This window comes from Oryzias latipes, chromosome 22 (genome assembly GCF_002234675.1).
Source record: "Oryzias latipes chromosome 22, ASM223467v1".
NCBI classification, from domain to species: domain Eukaryota; kingdom Metazoa; phylum Chordata; class Actinopteri; order Beloniformes; family Adrianichthyidae; genus Oryzias; species Oryzias latipes.
In genome coordinates this window covers 14668010-14685370 of record NC_019880.2, presented here as the reverse complement: position 1 = coordinate 14685370, position 17361 = coordinate 14668010, and the positions used below count along the sequence as shown (strand labels likewise).

Genomic DNA, 17361 nt, shown 5'->3' with positions numbered 1-17361 from the left:
TGCACAGCTTATCACAGCAACTTTCTGATATGAAGATGGAAATCCGTGAGCATCTTGTTCAGCATTGTATCATTTTCTTCAAAAACATGAGCACTACAAAGTTACAGTTCAGGCAAAATATAAAAAGAAAAAGGTGAAACAAGGGCTAAAAAAAAGGGAGGAGTCCCCACCCCCCTTTTTTTTTTTTTGAAGTAGATACTCACGTGCTACAGAGAAGTTATTTAAGGGGGTTTCCAGCTGGTCCACATCTTGAGGTCGCTCTTTGTAACCAATAAAAGTACCATCACTCTTCAGGAGAAAATACCTTGGCCTCCAGGTCTTTATATACTCTCCTAAGATGAGAAAGATATTGACAAGAAGAGGCAAAAATAAACAACTTGTGACAAATGGAAAGATTTTTTCCGGCACAAACAAACTGAGAAAAAACAAACACAAATGAACGTGCATTCTAAATTTTGGGGTTCAGTGATACATGCAAACAGTTTTATTTTAACTTCCCAGAACAGCAGCTTCTTTTAATCGCTGTACTGTTTGTAGGTTAAAATGACCAGAGGAGGTCAATGTCTTTTTATGAAGTGTAGGTCATCTGATGGGTAAAAATCTTTCTTCACACCTGCAACCATTTAATTTATGCACCCATTTGCAATTTAGAAATCATTTAAGGACCCACTTTGAGGAAAATTGCGTTTTTAACACGCTCTTGCTGCATTTTTTAATGATGGAGGACACAGATAAAGAAAATTGAGATTAAAAATTGCATTTCTGAGTATTTCTTTATTTGAATCGTTGTGATTAAAGAGCAGACAGAAAAATGTGATGTATAAAATACCCTGGGAGGACCACAAGCTCATTGCTCTGCTCCATCTGATGCATCTACTTTCAGACAAATAGACGTCTTTATTATCCTCATCCAAGCTGGCATCTGACTCAAAAGTGTATTTCTGGATAGCGCCTATATTGGTCACCATTTTTGTTGCATCGGTAATGCTAGGTTGGGGGTCTGAGGGGCTGTAAGCTCTCAGTTATGGGTGACAGGAAGGGGAGGTGTGGTTGCTAAGCTCCAAGAGTCCCACTCACAACTCGGAGGCAAATTTCAAATGAACTACTGCCGCTCTGCAGAAACTATGAGCAAGGTATGAGTAGTGTCCCCAGAGGACAGGGTTGGGAAACTTTGTCCTCGAAAACACCATTTTTTTTTTTTTCGGCTAAAAACGGCACAATCATTGTTAAAACACCACTGGGAATTCCTTGAAAAAAAGAACAAAAGATGATCGAAGTGGGACTTTAAAGTGAAAATTCCTGCCTAACACAGGCTTTTTCTTTATTTTTGTTCGTATTTCATCCATTATAAAAAGCAATGTTTGAGCTAAGGTACCCAGTACTGCATTTACTTTTATGCCCAAATTTGCTAAAACTGAAACTTTTTTCAAAAATTTCTTAGAACGTCTAACCTCCAAACTGCGACCATAACCTTAAGCCACGCATGTCCATCTCATTCATGTAAAGATACTTGCATCACACAAATTAATCTCTCTTAAGGAAGCAAAAAAAATCCATTTATTCCAGAGATGCCTTAGGAAATGTTGTACCAGATGTTGCGCAAATGGAGAACAAAATATGCTTACATATCATAACAAGGCAATAGCACACAGTGGTGTGGAACTTGAGTATTTATACTGGAAAACTGTAATTTGTTTTTAATTACGGAGTTGCATATTAACCCCCTGCAGAGCAGCACCAAGCTGTCCTTAATTGCCCCATTTCTTCGAACGCAGAAGCGTGGAGTGATAGAAAGATGGGGTACAGGCGTGTAAACTGACACTGAAGATCTGTCAATATGAACTTTTGATTAACACACTTCTGAATAATGGAAAAATCTGGCATTTCGTAGCACGATGCAGTAACTGACATCCCTTTGGTTTGGAGCTCATCCACTTGTATATAGATTTTAAATATTTAAAGAAATCACATGAATTAGTAAGACGGGCTGAACTTCACTTTTCACCTCCAGATTATCCATCTGCCTTTCCTGCTTCCATTCTACATTTCTTTGCCCATTAGGGGATCACACAAGCAGTGCATTATGACAGGACATCCTGTTTGTGGCTCTCCTGGTCAAAACGAAAGGCACAGCAGAAAAATCACACAACAAGTTAATCCTTTAGATTTGTAAAATGTCAGTGGCGCATTAATAAAATACATTTTAAAAAAATAGGCATGAGTAAATGAAACAGAAAGGATCTGAGTTGGAGATAACTGTTAACATTTTCATTTTCAATTCATTGCCCAGCTGGATTTCTTTGAGTGGATTTCCTTTAAGTCTACACAGTGGTTTGTACTGTGGTTGGTATTGTTGTTGCACAGCATTGTGGGCGGGGGGGTGGGGGGTCCACGTCAAATAAACAGCTTCCTGTGTAGAATCCAGAGCTGTCCTTAGTTTACCTTTCATGCATGTCAGGTTTGTGTCTGGTATCGTGAACAAGGTTTTTCCTATTCTTTCCCCAGCCAAAAGCTTTGAATACATAAAATAAAATAAAATGAAATAAAGTTAAGAAATTCATCCTGCACTGCAAGAAAATCATCATGGAACTAATTGGCAAAAGCAACAAGGAGCTCTCCACTCAACGCCATCCTGCTTGTTGCCTATCTTTAACAGCAAATATGAGTATTCAAGAGTGCGAGTTGAGATTTAAGAAGTGGTTGCACAGCTGGGCGGTAAATCAAGAGCGTCCTTAACAAACATAAGATGCCTGAATATAAAGCCAGAATGTCCCCCGAGACCTCTGGTAGCGAGCCTCGTTTTCCTCTGCAGGGCCCCAGCTGGTGCCTCTCTCTGTGATCAGGTTTTGGCTGACCCATATTCCTCCCCCCTCCACCACAGTCCGGAGCCAGCTAACGCTGAGGACAGTATGTGCACAATGTGGAGACAGCATAATGAGACCCTTACTTGACACCTTGACATGAGCCGGAGGTCCGGCGTTCACCCTCATCTCTGCTGCACAAACTCCAGCGAAGTTTCCAACGTGAGGGTTTCGGAATGCAGCAAATCATTTCCAGACTGTCATGCACCGTACAACGTTAAGATCTAGAAACGGCGCTCCGCGTGAGGCCTTCTGTGCAAATCCAGCTTCGGCAATGCCATGAGGGCCGTACGTGCCATGTGTGTAACAAATGACGTCAGCACTCAGCTTGGAAGGTTAGGAGTGCTCCCTGCCAGCGCCGCTGACGCACCAGAGGAGCAGCATGGGTGGTAATGTGTGACGCAGCGGCTCAAGGCATTGGCATGTGCTGCATTTTGAGAAATTCTGCTGCACCGGGGGGGAGGCTAGGTCACATGGATGCCAGTGATCAAACCGGTCCAGCATTCTAAGTCACTAGTCTTCCAAATATTGTCACCATGCCGAATTGTAATATCGAGTGAGGTGAGAGTGCATAGCTGCTGCTGATACTTGAAAATGGTAAACAAGCACACGAAGGAATGCCAGATGCAAACCCCCCCCCCCCCCCCCCACTCCCACACTACTGAAATATCATGAGCAAGATTTCAACAATCGGTGACAAAAAAAAACACATTGAAGCTGTTGATTATGACACATTTTATCAGAGGACTAAAAAATAATTTCCCTGCAACTTCCTTAACTAGTACACACTCCTTCTAGACAGGAGGACACAGCGACTTCCTCATCTGTGACAACAGTGGAAGCAGTTATATCCGCTTGTCTGCAAATGAATGTCTCCACCACACCGCCGTCTGGGCTGAGCAGAAACAACAAAGATGACCCTTGTCAGCTTCCTATTGACACTCATTTCCTCTTCCACTTTGATTCAGCCGTACTTTCCGCACGGTAGCTTTTATTAAGCCCGGCCATGTTGAGAAAGTGAAACTCGCAGCTGGGCCTTTCGCATCTTTTAAACAGTTTACAAAAGCATCATCAGTGGAGGGACTGTGGTTACAGACATGCACGCAAAATTGCACTGCTGACAAGTGAAAAGCATGCAAGGGAACTAATGTGTAATCGCTAAGAAGGACTCGGTAGACAAATATTTACTGCAGAACGTTTATTTTCCTAATATAATCACTATTGAAATGAGTTAAATAGGATATTTAGAAGGAGGAAAAAAAGGTTAATTACACTGCAGCCCTTTTTAAAGTTGAGTGTTTTGCAGGGTAATTCCCCAAATGCATCCTGTGTAGAGAAAACAATACAGAAGACGCATCTGATAAAAGGACAAAGAGCCTTTTAACAACACAGGAGAGGCTTCTGCTTTTAAGTTGGTTCATCTGAGTTCCAGTAAACTAACCCCCTTTTGATGTCAACAAGTTCTTCAAAAACAGGAAAGTGGCCAGCAGACCGGCTGACCACAACCCAGATATGAAAACCTGCTTTGAGTGTCTGACCGAGACGCACGCACACACGCCAAGAAAATCCGCTGAGTTATGAGTCGCAGTAGAAGAAGGTTTTTCAACGAAACCGTTTTGGCAGACGAGTGGCTCGACTCAGCTTAAAAAGAAAAAAAAGGGAGGGAGGTGTAATAGGACTGGTGTGACTCAAGTTTGAGTGATGAAAGAACTGGAGGGGATGAGAAAAGCATGCATGAGTGCAAAATGTTAGGCTGAAATGAGCGCTAGTGAGACAGATCCCTACATATGTCTCCCACATACGTAGGACTTCGAGTGGAGAGGGGTGGGTGTGAGCGTATGTTGAGAGTGTATGAAGCGTTGCACACTCTGTGTGTGTGTGTGTGGGAGGGGTTGTCAGGGCCTGATGGAGTGTCTTTACATGACAAGCAGCTGCTGAGGGCTGGGATGTGTGCTGGGCAAAGTGGAAAATAATGAACAAAGAACGGCTGCCAAACACAACAGAATTCATCTTTATTTGCCAACTGCTGCACAGACCCGTGTGCGGACAGCTCCCAGCATGCAACTGCTATGCCCTTTTTACCCCCAAAACAAAAAAAAAAAAACCACTCACGCAACAGGTGCATCGAGTTTAGGCACAGCTGTACCAGGTGGGGCATCTTCCTGTTATTGCGTGTTTGATCAAATTGCAGGCAGCGTGTGCTTAGCTACACCTAGATTCACATCTGTAAAGGCACTCCTAAAAAAAAAAAAAAAAAAAAAAAAAAAAGCAACATCATTTTTTACCGCTTCACCTTAAATGGCCTCGCAAGTAAAGAAAGGCCTGAGGGATTTAAAACTAAATGAAGGCCTTCATCGATGCAGCTGCTGGCAAGTCAACTTGAGGAGACGAAAAGGGTAAAACTTTTCAGTCTTATAAAGAAAGAAATAGGGCGGGCAGGGGGGGGGGGTTAAGTCTTTAAGAAGATGGAGAAGAGAGAGGGAGTTGTGGATGTTAGTGGCTGTTTCGGAGGAGCTTCCTGTTCAATCCATCTCTATGTGACAAGTTCAGGAATGCTCAGGTCCCAGCTGCTGTGGCTTTCTGGACTCTATCGGGACACATCATGAAGCATTCATCTGGCGACCCACTAAAAGAAAGGCCGTAGTGTTTAAAAAGCAGCTCGGTCGCCTAATTTCACACAGTTTCAACATCTGTGGAGATTTTTAAATGTAAATGAAAACCTTACCCATAGTATCTTGTAATCTATACAGTTCCTGCTCAAAGTATAAGCCACAGCATGTCCTTCCACTTTCTATTGGTCTTTTGGGCCTTTTAATTCATTGTATTTTGTGACGTTTTCTTGCTTTAACCCATGTTTACATAAATCTTTTTTGTCTAGCCCCATGTGCTCTACAGCATGTTGATGACAGGTGCTCTATGAAAGCAAGGATTTGATTGATTGAACTGTCTTTTTCAGAGTTTGTTTAGAACCCCATCAAGACTCAGACTGATTAAAATTGTGATCTTGATGCATTTTTATGATAATTCAGGACATACAAAAAAGATTAAGCTCAAAATTTTATTTCTGGGTATTTTGAAAAAAAGCTTTTTTGTGATGTAGAAAACACACTGGGTGGGTCACAAGCTTTCTGCTCTGCTCCATTCTGATGCATCTACTTGTAGACGACTAGATTCATATGTAGGTGTGAGGGGCTGTAAGCTAGCGTGAGATCATGTAAACAGAGCAGCAAGTTATGGGTGAGGGAAAGGGGGGCGGGGTTTATCCGTGCCAACAGTCCCGCCCACAACTCAGGTGAATTTCTGATCAACTCAGCAGAAACAATCTCTTATAAAACAAGAGCTTTTTTAGATTTTGGCTAAAATCTGCATAATCCAATTTTAAAGACCACTGGGAACGCTTTTACAATAAAGCAAAAGATGATCAGAGTGGGTCTTTAAAGCAAAGGACTACAGTGGACACCCCCACACTCACAGAACAAGAGGGTTGAAAGATTTTGGAGGGAGTTGAAACTAAAAGGGTAACACAAACGGGCTGCTCAGAGCCTACACCCAGTGGTTGGACTTCCTGAGAGGGCTGCTGTCGGGTTTTGTCCCCGTCTGGCCATTCATGCTTTGGGATGAGAGGAAGAGAGCCAGTGGTAACTGCATCAACTGTGCGTGTGGGGGTGTTTGTGTTGGAGTGGTGAGAATCGGATGAGAACAGGGGCGGCGACGGGGGCTTGCTAGGCGGAGGTTGAGGATTAAGGACTTAGAACTCCAAAGCGGTGGAAGAGGGGAGAGGAGGAGGAGGGGGAGCTTCGCCTTTTGTTGGTTTTTCCTCAGCCGCCCCCCGCCATCCCTTTGGCCCTTTTCTGCCGGGTTCTGCCTGTAGGCTGCAGCTGCGGCCTGCCGCCTTGTGCCCTGCATTCTAATGAGCTGCAGGCTGCCCGCTCCAGAGGAGAGGGGGCTCCCTCATCCGGGGGTCACAACTGAGCCCCACACTTCCATCTAATCACAGGGATTGTATCTGGACTCCTAATGCTGCCCAATCACTTGTTAAACCAAATGCGGCAGTAGCAACTTCTAGAATTGATTCTAAACTATTAAAGAAGTTTGCATTTATTCTAAGCTTCCTTTTTTAAATTTTACTTCCTGACACCTCCTTACTCCATTGTTGGCACCTCTCCCCCTGACAGCTGGACAGAGTGAGGCTCTGGTGGCAGGAAATTTGGCGGCAGCCTCAAGTTGCAGTGAAGGGTCATCCTGATCTCCAATCTAAGCCTTTCTGTCACTAAAAGCTGCTGCTGCTACCCTAACAAGGAGGAGGAAAAAGAAAAAAAACTCCAGTTAGGGGGTTGGGATGCAATGGAGGCTGCCCCTCTTTCTCACGCTCGTAAGAAAGCCCTCACTTCTTCTCCATGGTGAATGACACCTGCTGATTACCATAGAGACACTGTGGGAAGCCCCCCCCCCTTCGCTACACTGGAGCTGAGTATTGCCCCTCTTTCTGGATAAACAAGCAATGGACTAGTTAACTGGGCTGCTCGAAAGCAAATAAACAAAAAATATTTAGAGCAAATTAGTCCTGATGAACTCTAAATGACGAGGATAAGACTGAAGCAATGAAACAAGTCCAGCAGCAGACATTCAAATGTTCAAACTACCCACCTTGTAAAAACTGGCTAACATCTTAAGTCAACAGGTAGGAAGTAAATCTAAGAGTGCAGTCAACTCTGCTTACAGACGGCTGAGCATCCATCTATTTTCTCCAGTTTCCTCTTCAAACCGGGGAGCGGAGCCAGCGATGTGATTGATGTCGGAGACTGAGAGCCTTTTGCCGGTTCATAGCCGCTTCCGCCATGGGCTGGAATAGTCAGCGGTGTCGTTATCCTAGCAACAAGATGGTGGGGTGGTCGGGAGGGGAGGGGGCATATGGAAGAAGTCAGGCTGGACCAAGAAGGGAGTAGCCTGTGGGCCACTGGGTAAATAATGGCAAATATATCAGGGATCTGGTCACAAGAATGAAGGGAAACTAAAGATTCTGAAACTAGAGAACGAAAGCAGGCATGCGAACGACAGAGGCGTAGTCAGAGGCGTGCTGGGGACCACAGTTGTGCCAGACAGGCGGACTCTCCACAGAAAAGTAAGCACACAGCGGGCTTGCTGCGAGAGGAGGTGAACAGTGGAGGTGCCACCTCCCGCAGCCTGCTGGTTCCAGCGCCGTGCCAACCAACCCACCAGCCAGCCAGCCGACAGCTGCACCGCAGTAATTTACCTTCTTCACCACATTTAGCAGGAACGCCGTTTCTCATTACGGAGAGCAGGGGGTCTTTGCTGACGACCTAAGGGCTGGCCTCCCAGTGCGACGCCCTCTGCTGCCGGACGCAGCCGACAGGAGCTCCACTCCCTACCACTGCCACTGAGACTTCCACTGCTGGTCATCAGCTGGTTTCTAAAGTTAGACTCGCCATTATGTCTGTTTGGACTAATTTATACTTTAGTCAACCAGAATTTTAACAAAAGTGAACATTAATAATTCCTTAAACAGGATTCCCTTTATCCAGTGTTTTGACACCATCAATTAACTTCTTAAAAAAAAAAAAAAAAAATCACAATACTTAAATTTGGATAAATCTTTCTTTCTTTTTGACTTTTTTTAAACATGTAGCTTTCTTTATAACTTTGGTTGCAACTTTATTTTGACAGGCTTTTTAATTTTCATACATTTTCTCTGGAAAATGGAAAAGCTGAATATGGATGTTTGTGTTGTCTATCATATCTGGTGTTACACAACATCCCAAACATCCCAGCTCTAAAACTGGGACCACCAACAGGTCTTCCTTTGGAGGAGCAGCTCCACAGGAGCAGCAGTGGAGCAAATCCGTTTCTAAGGTCCACCTCTAACTACAAATGTGTCTGGTTAGCATGCAAGCATAAAAACTAAGATAAAATGAATGAAAAACCCACAAAGATGCAGCTCAACCTCTGTCTCATGCCCTTCACCATCTCTTCCGATACGCCGTTTTCTTTCCTTCCCCATCTCACCCCAGACCTCCCCTCATGACTCGGAGCCAGCTGAGCGTGCTAACCAAATCCAACAGTTGTTGTGGCCTTAGTTAGGCTAACGAGGGGGCTGGCTCTTTATACTTGTCAGAGAGCAAATGAGTCAAACAAACAAGGGCCAGGAAAAGGGTGAGGACATGCGAACGCTGTTCTGTCGAGCTTCACTGGGTTTTTGGCCGCAGCGCTTCCCTGGAAACTAGGGAACCCACAATCGGCTTCTTTGATGCCTGACAGTGCTCTGGCTTTGATGGAAACGGGGGGTGGGGGTGTCAAAACACTTACCAAAAGAAATAACATGCTACTCTGTCTCGGTGACCACTAGAGGCTGTAGTGTATGAACACTGAACGCTCCGAAAGGGAGCCATGATTTGGGGATGCATAACCACTGGGTTTGATGGCATCAATAAAGCTACAGCGTCTGCACTCCAAATGTGGTCTGTGCACACAACTGCACTGCATCAGATTCTACAGATGCTTTCAACACAGGCCTGCCTCAAAGACAATCACAACAACACAAATATTACCCATAATCCAGACATATTTTAGGCTCAAAATGAAAAACAAGAAAGTTTGTCCTTCAAAATAAGATCATCTCACTGAGTGCAGCTTACCAAGGTTGATAATCTGGATCTGCAACGGCAGAATTGGTCAACGAGGAACCAAAGCACAACACTTTGCGGTTTGCATGTGCATGCTGAAGATGACTAATCAATCTCAATCAATCTATCACCTCGACTTTCTTAGCGACCCTGTAGGACGACCGGAACAATCAACACGTGCCCGTTTATTGAAGACGAAAAGTTGACACGGAGCAGGTTCATGGAACACAGACACAAAATGTTGAGAGAAACACGAAGGTCTAAGACATTAAATTGATGTTTTGAGTGCACACATGGTAATAATGAGCATGGTGGGGTTGTTTAAGCCATTTATTATCACGCCCACGTGGAGATTTGAGTCACTTGGGTGGCGCTCCCACACAAAAAGGCTTTCCTTAAGGGGCTGGATGGGGAGACGGTTTGCGAGTGTGCTGCTGGGCTGACGTGATGGACAGCGAGACAGGCCGACCACAGGTTCACCTTCTGTGCAGTGGCTCTGGGGGCAAAGATTGCATGACAGTGACGAGACACTAAAAGCCTTCCTGTCAAGGAAGTTAGCAGACGTCCTCCCATCAAAACAGAGGAATTGGGTGACATTTCGCAGGGCACAGCTGCTGGGCCTCGACCGCATGCCAACTTACTTTTTCTGAAGGCTTGTTTGTTTAGTGTGTGTCACGGCTAAAGGGTTGTCGGCAGTTGTGTGAGTGCGTGTCAGCTTCACAACTTTCTTGCTGGTCACTGTTTGACTAACGGTAGTTATATTTTACACTGGCAGCGTATTAGAATGTTCTGTTCCCAGAAGCACTGCTGTAAGTGTGGAAAATGAAAATGCAGCAATCATGTGGCGTAAAGAAAAAAACAAAAAACAGAACAAACACGGCCATAATGTACACTACAAATCCCTTTTTACTGTAAGGATGTTACTGGACTCTTTTTGAATTAAACATAACTGCCTACAAATTCTTTCATATTTAAAAAAAACTGAAAAACAAAATCAAACAACTTTTAGAAGACAAAACTAAAGAATTTGCTAGCAATTTCCTTTACAAATTAAAAGGCATATTTATGATGCGTTCAATGTTCAACTGTCATTCACACAAATATTTACTCTTTATTAAAAGAACAAGAAATTTTAGAAAGATTTTCCAGGTGATGAAGGAATGAAAAATTATTTTTGCAAGATTTAGTAAAAAGTCATGATTAACCATCTAGCTCTCAAAGCAACTTTAGCATAGAAATACATCTGATTTAGGTTTTCTGAGTGTGAAGCAGCTGTTTAAAACCCAGTGAAAGACAATACCGGCAACTAAAGGAGAAGCTTTCTGCACAACGAAGCTCATTAAACTGCTAAAAACATCTCAAACCAGCATCTTATTTATACGAAGCTAGGTTTTGTAAAAATAAAAACGATTTGACGTTAACTTCTCAACCAAAAAACATATCCTTCCCTTTAGCCTTTCCCCTTTGAATCTAAAAATATGATTTCCTTTTAAACTAAATTGATAAAATGTTTTTATTTTATAAATTGAATAATCTAACACATTTTGGAATCATAATATTTAATAGGGATCCCTTGTTGTCAATGCTATTTCAAAAGTTGAATCACAAATAATTAGGTATTGTATTCAATTTTCATTTGTCGAGCTAGAGTCACATCTTTTTCCCAAAAATACGTGGAAAACAGGAACCATGAGAGTAAAGGTTTGCCGAGGATTATTGTATCAGGTGAAGTATTTAAAAAAAACTTCAAATCTTCGTTAACGATACCCTTTGTTGAGTTGTTTCTAGATAGCTAAATGCTTTAACCCCTTATTTGCTGTGACTTCAACAGTTCACAGTTGTTACGAATAATAAATCTTGAGAAGTCGGATCAAATTAGATTCAAACACCTTTGCGTGCCGTTTCCATGTGACTCTTACAAGTTCAGGTGCTGCTGATGAATTAGAAGCGATGCATAAATGAAAGATGATCAACGGCAAATATTCCATCCTTAAACGTGATGGAAGGATGCAGGTGTGTGCCTTAGGCCGAACGAGCAACACGCCACGGCAGCACTGGAGTCTCAATCTATTCCTATAACCTGCTTCCTTCACCTTATCCCTAAAGTGTGACTCTTGCTTTTGTCTCTTCCAGTAAGTCTTGGTTATCTGGCTCAGGGCCCGGGAGGATTTCTGCACCTTTGAAGAGGTTTTTGCCCATGTTGTTTAATGGAGTGGGCCCTGCGAGAGACCTGCAGTAGAAGGCAGAGCGAGAATGCACAAATAAAGCTTCTCAAAGCCAGCAGGTATGTGAGGAATGCCTTTTCAGCCAAACAACAGGACTCTTGCCCGACACAGAGCCACACAACACTGTCAGACGAGCTAAACGGGGCCACGACGGGGACTGGGTAGCTCCTTTCTTCAGATTTCAAGATACATATACTGAGAGGGTCAAGCACTGCCCCAAAGGTAAATATTAATAGCTAATCATCATAAAATAAATCAAAATATCATCTAGATCACTAGCTAAAGACATTCTACAGAAGAAAAAAAAAATTACAACATAAAGGACACATGAAATTCCAAAGAATGCAATCCCAATTCTACAACATGTATCAGCAAGAGATTAGCAAATTTTTGTGAGGGATAAAGATATTTCATGGTCCTTAAATATTTTGTTGCGTGCCAACCTGCAAGTTTGAACAGCTGGGATGTCTGAAACATGACAATATGATCAAAGGGACAAAGTTTTTGAAGTGCATAAAGATACTTAAGTTCATGAGTTACTTAAGTTCAAAAATGATCAAGACCTTGTAAAAAACAGATAACAAAATGGTGATGAGGCTAGAATTAGGTCCTAGAGTGAGGCTGTGCATTTACCTCTTTTATGCAGCCATCCCTCCTTGACAATCACCACGTTGGTCATGTTGGTGGGCAGGATGGAGGATCCAGGTTTCCCACAGGGACAGACACAACCTTGCTGCCTTCAGTCAGCCCTGTGCAGGAGCCTGGAGATGGGGTCCCAGGGTTTAAAGCCGCCCTCTCAATGGTGGTAACCTATTAGCTGAAGAAAAAGTAAAAATTAGCCCCACTTTGCAGTAAAATATTTTTTTTTTCATTTGTCTGAATATTAACCCTCAGGTCAACATCATCGAGGGAAGGCGGTGGAATCGCGAAACTCCTTGCACTTTACGGCCCAATTAGAGGAGAACATGCAACGGCTGCAACAGAGATCCCTAAACATGCGAAACCTGCTGCATCTCAAGGTTTGAATAACTATCCAAGGCCGTGGTTTTTGCCACTCTGAATGAAGTCTTTCTATTTGGACAATTCCATGTTGTTCACCAACACAGCCATTCCCGACAGACGAGAAGTTTTCCTTTCAACTCTGACCTGAACAGAAATGAAGTCATTCTCGGACATTTTTACAAACAGCCTCAACAGAATTCATTTGTTTTGGGTTACATGATGCTTGAGATAAAAGAAAGAACTTAATTTATGTATAAATTCCATTCGTTGGAAGTGTCCAACGCTTGTGCTAAACGTATCACTATGAAGCCCTCTATGGGAACTTCAAACATGGGAAATGTTAACAACGTTAAGATGGCAGAGCAAAACAATAGCAGGAAGAACAAAACTGCCACTAAACTAAATGTCATGCTTACATATAACATCACTTTGGCTTCTGATGTCAAAGAAGAAGTTTCAAAGTAATAAGCCTTCATCTCCGACTCATTGTTTTGTTGCGTTATTGTCATTTTCTCTGATACAAACGCTACCAATGCACAAAAAATGATTTTATTTCTATTCAAAAATTCAGGATTTAAGCTGATCAAATACATAATCTTTAGTCATTTGTATTCCAAAACCAATTTTGTTGGAATATGTATTAAAAAAAGTAGGGTGGGCAAAAGTATACCTTTGAAAATGTATATTTTTACACCAAAAGAGCTGTTAAACCTCAAAAACTATCAAAGAAACTAGTTTAAAAGAAATTTGCTATATTTATTTGATGAATTGATATTAAAGATTAAAGGAAGACTGATTTTTAAACACAGTCCCGTCTTATACCAAATCATCTTGTGAGATAAAATCACAACAAGGAGCCATAAGCTCACCCAAGTCTTTACATTTAAACCAGTTAAAGTTTCATTAAAAACAGCAATAAAAAACTCAAGATCTGTTCTACAAACTGATATTTACTATTATTCAGTAAGCATGGCAATTTATGAATTATGGTGTCATCAAGATGGCATCAATAAGACATATAATTTTCGGCTAAATAATTGATGGATTTATTTCATCCCATGTAACAAGAGAAGTTGGCCTCAAAATCTGGAGTCAGGTCAACGATCAGTTGATCAGATTTACCAAAATTCACATTGGAATGCCATCACCTTTCAAAGAATCACATGACCTAATTGAAAACTAAACATTTACTATAAAAGTCGGTCGTCATTAGTACTCATAAGGAACCGAAAAGCATCCCATTCAGAGAATAAGAGTGGTTTTGTGTTCAGAGTACAGCATTCAGACTGAAGGACACTTAAAGGAAAACTAAGAGTGTTAACAGACATGGTGAAACTGCAGTCAGCTGACACAAAAGGCTAAGTTCCATCACACTTATCTGTTACCCACAGAACACACTTTGAACGAGCTGAAGGCCAACCCTTCCAAAACACTTGACCTTTTGGTCCTTTACCCCTTCTTTATTTCATAAAGACACCATTGAATCAGGCAAGAGACATCAACAAGGTTCAATTGCCATGACTGCACACACAAATGTAATGTCCTGCACAAGGCAATTTCTGACTATTGATGGGAATCAATTTTGTTTTTCCTGCTCACATCGAAAGAGATCTGCCTGGCTAACCTCATCCAGCTTATTTGACATCAACAGGAAGTGAATGTGACTCGACAGCCTACGAGTCATATCAGAACTGCCCCGGGGCTTGATAACATCTGTCATTTAATATCTGATGAGCGCGTCTGTTATTGCAGCTTCATTCTCACTTCCATCATTGACTAAACCTTCGAAGTCTCTTGAAGCCGCCGCTTGTGTTTACTGCACAGTGGCTGGTGTTGTCCCACACAGCCACCGTGTGAAGCACTGCGCACGTGGATTTGTAAAAAGCACACAGACAGAGCGCAGTTAATCACTCTAGCAGTTGGGATCACGTCAGCATCTTAAGGCGGACTCTGTGACACCGGCATGCGTGCTTTCATACCTTCATACAGACCGGGAGCCGTCGCACAAACCAAAATGGCGACACTGCACACAAGTCTGACTCTGGAGCCACAACAGAGATCTGGCTGTTTTTAAACCGGGAGCGACCTGTCGCTGCTGCGGCTCTGCTGTGTGGAAAAGCTGGGCTGCAGCCAGCAGCCACTGAATGAACCCAGTACCCTGACAGCGGGTCACATGATCTGCAGTCCGGTGGGCCACCGCCTGCCTGGCTGCCCTGATGTCAGAGACGCTTTCAATCATTCATTTTTCTATCTAAACCTTTGCAGGGAGAGGGGGGGGGGGGGGGGGGACCCCTTTCAATACTAATCAGTGCTATGAAGCAAAAGATGTCAAATAGTTTGCTTGTGACTGGGAGGACAGAGACAACCGTCCCATGTGTTAGAGGCAGGAAGCAAAAAAGAAAAAACAAGCAGTCATCAAGACACCACCAAATTCACTCCAAATCAATAGATTCAAATCTGGTTTTCCTCATTTTTCTGTTTCCGTTTTAGTAAGCAAAACCTGGCAGCTGGTTTGTGGTTACACAGGTAGAACAGTACTCTTTTTTGAAATCATTACAAGAAAGACGAGATCAAACATTCTCCCCTGATCCTGGCAAAAGAAAACATTGAGGCAATGCTTGGTGTGCTTTAAATGCCACAATAGGAACAGGCATTGGTGTGATCTACTACACCGTACAGCGTTCCTCTTTTAGGTTCCTTAAAAAAATAACATCACCAATAATAATAATATTAAGGCTAAGTGGAGTAGTTGTTACTAAATACCAAACCACAGTAGGAGCAATCTTGACAAGCAAGAAGCTTAATCCTGTGATGACATGAACAGCAAACCCTTTATGACTCCCAGAACTGTTTTCACTTTCAGGCTGTCCAGACAGGCTGTGCAGAAGTGTACAGATGCAGCTCAGAGCTCAACTTTGAGCTCTTCTCTGATGTGATTGTTTTTGTTTTTTTGTTTTTTCCATCAAACGATGGAGAAGCCAATTTGAAGGCAACCTGACTCACCTGCGCAACAGCCTGGACCATCTGGGAGTCTCTTTTGCAGAAACCAAACGTTTCAAGCAACAACCCTCTGATCCAGCATGCAACCGGTGGCACATTTGCGTCAATGAAGCTGCGAGGGCATTGGGTGGGAGGCTGCTGGTATTTTCTAAATAAAACAGGGAGAGCCCAGCAGTCACTGGCTGCATCACCACGCCAGCTTGTTGCGTCCTCTCCGGGGGTCACATGTCGCGTCCCCTTGTGTACACAAACTGAGGCAATGCAATCTCATGACCAACAAAACAACTTTGACACTCAAGAGAACAGCCCGCCTGGGGACAATGTTCTGGAAACTTCCAGAGACGGAAGTCAAACATGATTTCACACTTCCATGAAGGCTGTCCTGTTCCCATGTGCAGCACCTCCACATCTATAAGACTGCTGGGGAGGAAAAAAAAGAAAAGAAAATAAACTACCTTTGGCTAAATGGGATGCTTTTAGTAACAGTCATCGCTGTAGGTGGAATAATGACAGTGAGGGCAGTAGAAACCATAAAAACAAGCATTATGTCATTGAACTGATTACTGGAGAGGAAAACATGAAAATAACAGTTGAGGCCTCTCCTTGAGACCTCCCTGGTGTCCGAAAGCCAGAGGCCAAAAAACATAAAATGACTGAAAGGACACGTTTTCAAGAGTGCAGGGTGACAATTCCCAGCAAAGATTTGTTGACAGTGATAGAAACAAACCTTTAATAGCTGAAGCTGAAATGTGTGGCAGCATTTCTGAGCTCAAGAAGAAGAAGCAGTAAACAAAGTGCTAATAGATAACAATGAATGAGCTGCTCTGTCTATTATTGAGCATTTAGTTTGGACTCAACTTTTTTTATTTATTCTTTTATTTCTTTAAGGCCCAATTACGTCAATATTTTCCGTGAGTCTTCACAAAGAAACGAAAAATGAATGATTAGCGTCTGAAAAAAGTGTCTTTCTGCGGTTGGTGCAAAACCACAACGAGTTCATAAGCCCTAAACTGGAACGCGGCGATTCTACGGCGACAAAAAAGAGCCATAAAAGTGTCTCATTTCGGGGGTTTTCACTTCGCAATGGATAAAAAAAGGATATGGGGCCTAGCAGGGCAGCTTGGGTGAGAATAACCGCATCCCATGTAAGTACAATGGGGACCTACCCTGTCTGGCTGTCGGCCTCTTGCAGTTTAACCACGCGACGGAAAACGCGGCCGTTTACCTGTGCGGGAACTCAACAGCGTGTCCGTCTCATTACAGTGGGCCGTTTCGGCGGTATTTTGAGTTGGTAAGTCCTTCAACAATGTGCACAGAAGTCTCTCATTTACTCCGTTTCTCTTGCCTTTCTTCCACTACACCTCCCAAACGCGCTGTCTGCAATGCCTCTGTGGCGGCCCGGCTCTCCCGGGTCCTAGCGCTGGTCTTTTATCAGCTCCACAAGACGAGCCGTTGGATCTCTGCTGTCCCGTTTGGGAGAAATGATTTTTTTTTTTTTTAATGGAGCGGGTCTGCGAGGTCTGGATGCACTTGATGAACTCCTCTGTGTTCTATCTGGTGGTGAAGCGGGTGTTTGGACCCCCAGAGGTCCCGCTAATGTTTGAAGGGGTCCTTCCTGCAATGAATGACTTG

General features: G+C 43.1%; 1 protein-coding gene across 2 annotated transcripts in view; it reads right to left on the bottom strand.

Moving 5' to 3' along the window:
* akt1 (AKT serine/threonine kinase 1) overlaps positions 1-17148 on the bottom strand; it is a 31448-nt gene extending 14300 nt beyond the window's left edge. Inside the window, exons 1-3 of one of the 2 annotated variants that reach the window (XM_011490458.3) lie at positions 16896-17148; positions 12361-12544; positions 204-332 (exon numbers count right to left, since the gene is read on the bottom strand). In XM_011490458.3, coding sequence (XP_011488760.1) covers positions 204-332; positions 12361-12406 — 175 coding nt within the window. In that variant the 5' untranslated portion in view covers positions 12407-12544; positions 16896-17148. The remainder of the gene's footprint in view (positions 1-203; positions 333-12360; positions 12545-16895) is intronic. The other variant, XM_004082356.4, reaches the window with a different exon arrangement.
* Positions 17149-17361: the final 213 nt, after the last annotated feature.